The sequence below is a fragment of the Aplysia californica genome, unplaced genomic scaffold, assembly GCF_000002075.1.
Source record: "Aplysia californica isolate F4 #8 unplaced genomic scaffold, AplCal3.0 scaffold01174, whole genome shotgun sequence".
NCBI lineage: Eukaryota > Metazoa > Mollusca > Gastropoda > Aplysiida > Aplysiidae > Aplysia > Aplysia californica.
Window position 1 is genome coordinate 69,816 of NW_004798444.1, and position 1,593 is coordinate 71,408.

The 1,593-nt window shown below is 57.8% G+C and overlaps 2 protein-coding genes across 2 annotated transcripts in view; one reads left to right on the top strand and one right to left on the bottom strand.

Moving 5' to 3' along the window:
• Nucleotides 1-1,593, top strand: part of LOC118478904 (short transient receptor potential channel 7-like) — a 38,156-nt gene that overhangs the window by 13,447 nt on the left and 23,116 nt on the right. The window lies entirely within an intron of this gene.
• On the bottom strand, nucleotides 19-1,572 carry LOC106013721 (potassium voltage-gated channel subfamily A member 3-like). Its single transcript, XM_013090198.2, has one exon. It carries the CDS (start codon nucleotides 1,548-1,550, stop codon nucleotides 36-38), a length of 1,515 nt encoding a protein of 504 aa, XP_012945652.2. The 5' UTR covers nucleotides 1,551-1,572; the 3' UTR covers nucleotides 19-35.

The following is a 1,593-nucleotide window of genomic DNA, read 5'->3' on the forward strand; positions in this document are numbered from 1 at the left end:
GAGACGATGTCACGTGCTGCCTGTTCTCCTCTCCGTCATCCCACATACGGACTCACTTTGGACAGGGACGCGTCCGACTTCCTGGACAGTGACGTCATAGGTCGGAACTGACCCTGGGTGGTCGAGCCAGATCGACGCGGCGTGCTGAAAGCTGTCTTTATGTTTTTCTCCCTGCCCTGGTGGGTGTTGTTGGTGGTGGTGGGCGGAGCTAGAGGTGTGGTGGAGGAGGGCGGACGAGGCGACATAGGATTGGTGGTGGTGGGATCGACGGGACTGGTGGGTGTGGCCGGGGCGGATTCGAAGCTGGTCTGTGCAAGCAGCCCTTTGGTCGGGGTTCGATTCTCCTGGCGGTGTGACGTCGTGGTTGTCTCCCCCTTGGTTTGGTCTCCGACACCGCTCAGTTTGGACTGCTCGTGGTACAGCAGGAAGTTGTTGACGAACACGGGCACCGTCACGGCGATCAGCAACACCCCGCTCAGCGCGCATGCGCTGCCCACCAGCTTCCCCTGCAACGAGTAGGGCACCATGTCGCCGTAGCCCACCGTTGTCATGGTGACGACCACCCACCAGCAGGCGTCCGGGATGGACTTCATGTGCTGGCGCTCGCAGACGAAGATGAGCGAGGAGAAGGTGAACACGGCGATGAAGATGTAGACGAGGAGGAGGAGGAGGTCTTTGTAGGAGCTGCGGATGGAGAAGAGGAGGACCCGGAAGCTGGTCACGTCCTTGACCAGCCGGAAGAAGCGAAGGACTCGGACCATCTGGCAGCAGTTGATGAAGTCCAGGAAGCTGTTCTTGTATTTCATCTTGGGGTCCAGCCGGTCCCAGACTGCCACCACGTACATCACAACCAGGGAGAAGAGGTCGAGTAGGGCAAAGAAAGACACCAGGTAGCGGAGACGACGGGGCGCGAAGAGGAGGCGGACGAAGTACTCGAGGGTGAAGTAGACGAGGCAGACGATCTCGGTGTAGGCCAGCCAGTCCACCATCGTGTGGACGTTGGAGGGAAGGGACCGGGTCTTCTCGGACGTGGCTTCGGCTACAGCTAGACCGATGAGGGCGGATAGCTCGTCTTTGGTCATGATGTAGCACTCGTAGTTCTCGTAGCTTCTGTTAAATCCTTCGTCCCCTGTCGTCGCGTTGTTGTTGTTGACACTGCTGTTGCTGCTGCTGCTGCTGTTGTCGTTGCTGCTGCCACTTGGCACAGCTCGGCGTTCTCGTTTCAAAGGCGACGACGACCACATCACATCGTCAAAATCTGCGTCTTGTTCTGTCTCTCTGTCCTGCTCAACAAGCGACCCTGAGGCCGTGTCTTGCAACATCTGTCGCAAGCTCTCCATCTGATCCGCGCTGAAACGAATGACGTAATCGTCTTGGGTTTGTTTCGGTAAAACCCTCGATTTTCTCTCGCGTTCCGAGTTTTTGATATGCCCTTTCGACGGTGCCGGAAGTCGCTCATAACTCCCGCCGGAAGTTATTCTTGGCCCTCGTCGAGTCTCATCGTCCTCCGTGACGTCATTGGTTTTGGGGTCGTTGACCTGTGTTCTCATGAGCAATGAGGATCTCACAGAGCGTTTGCCAACCTGGGGGGGG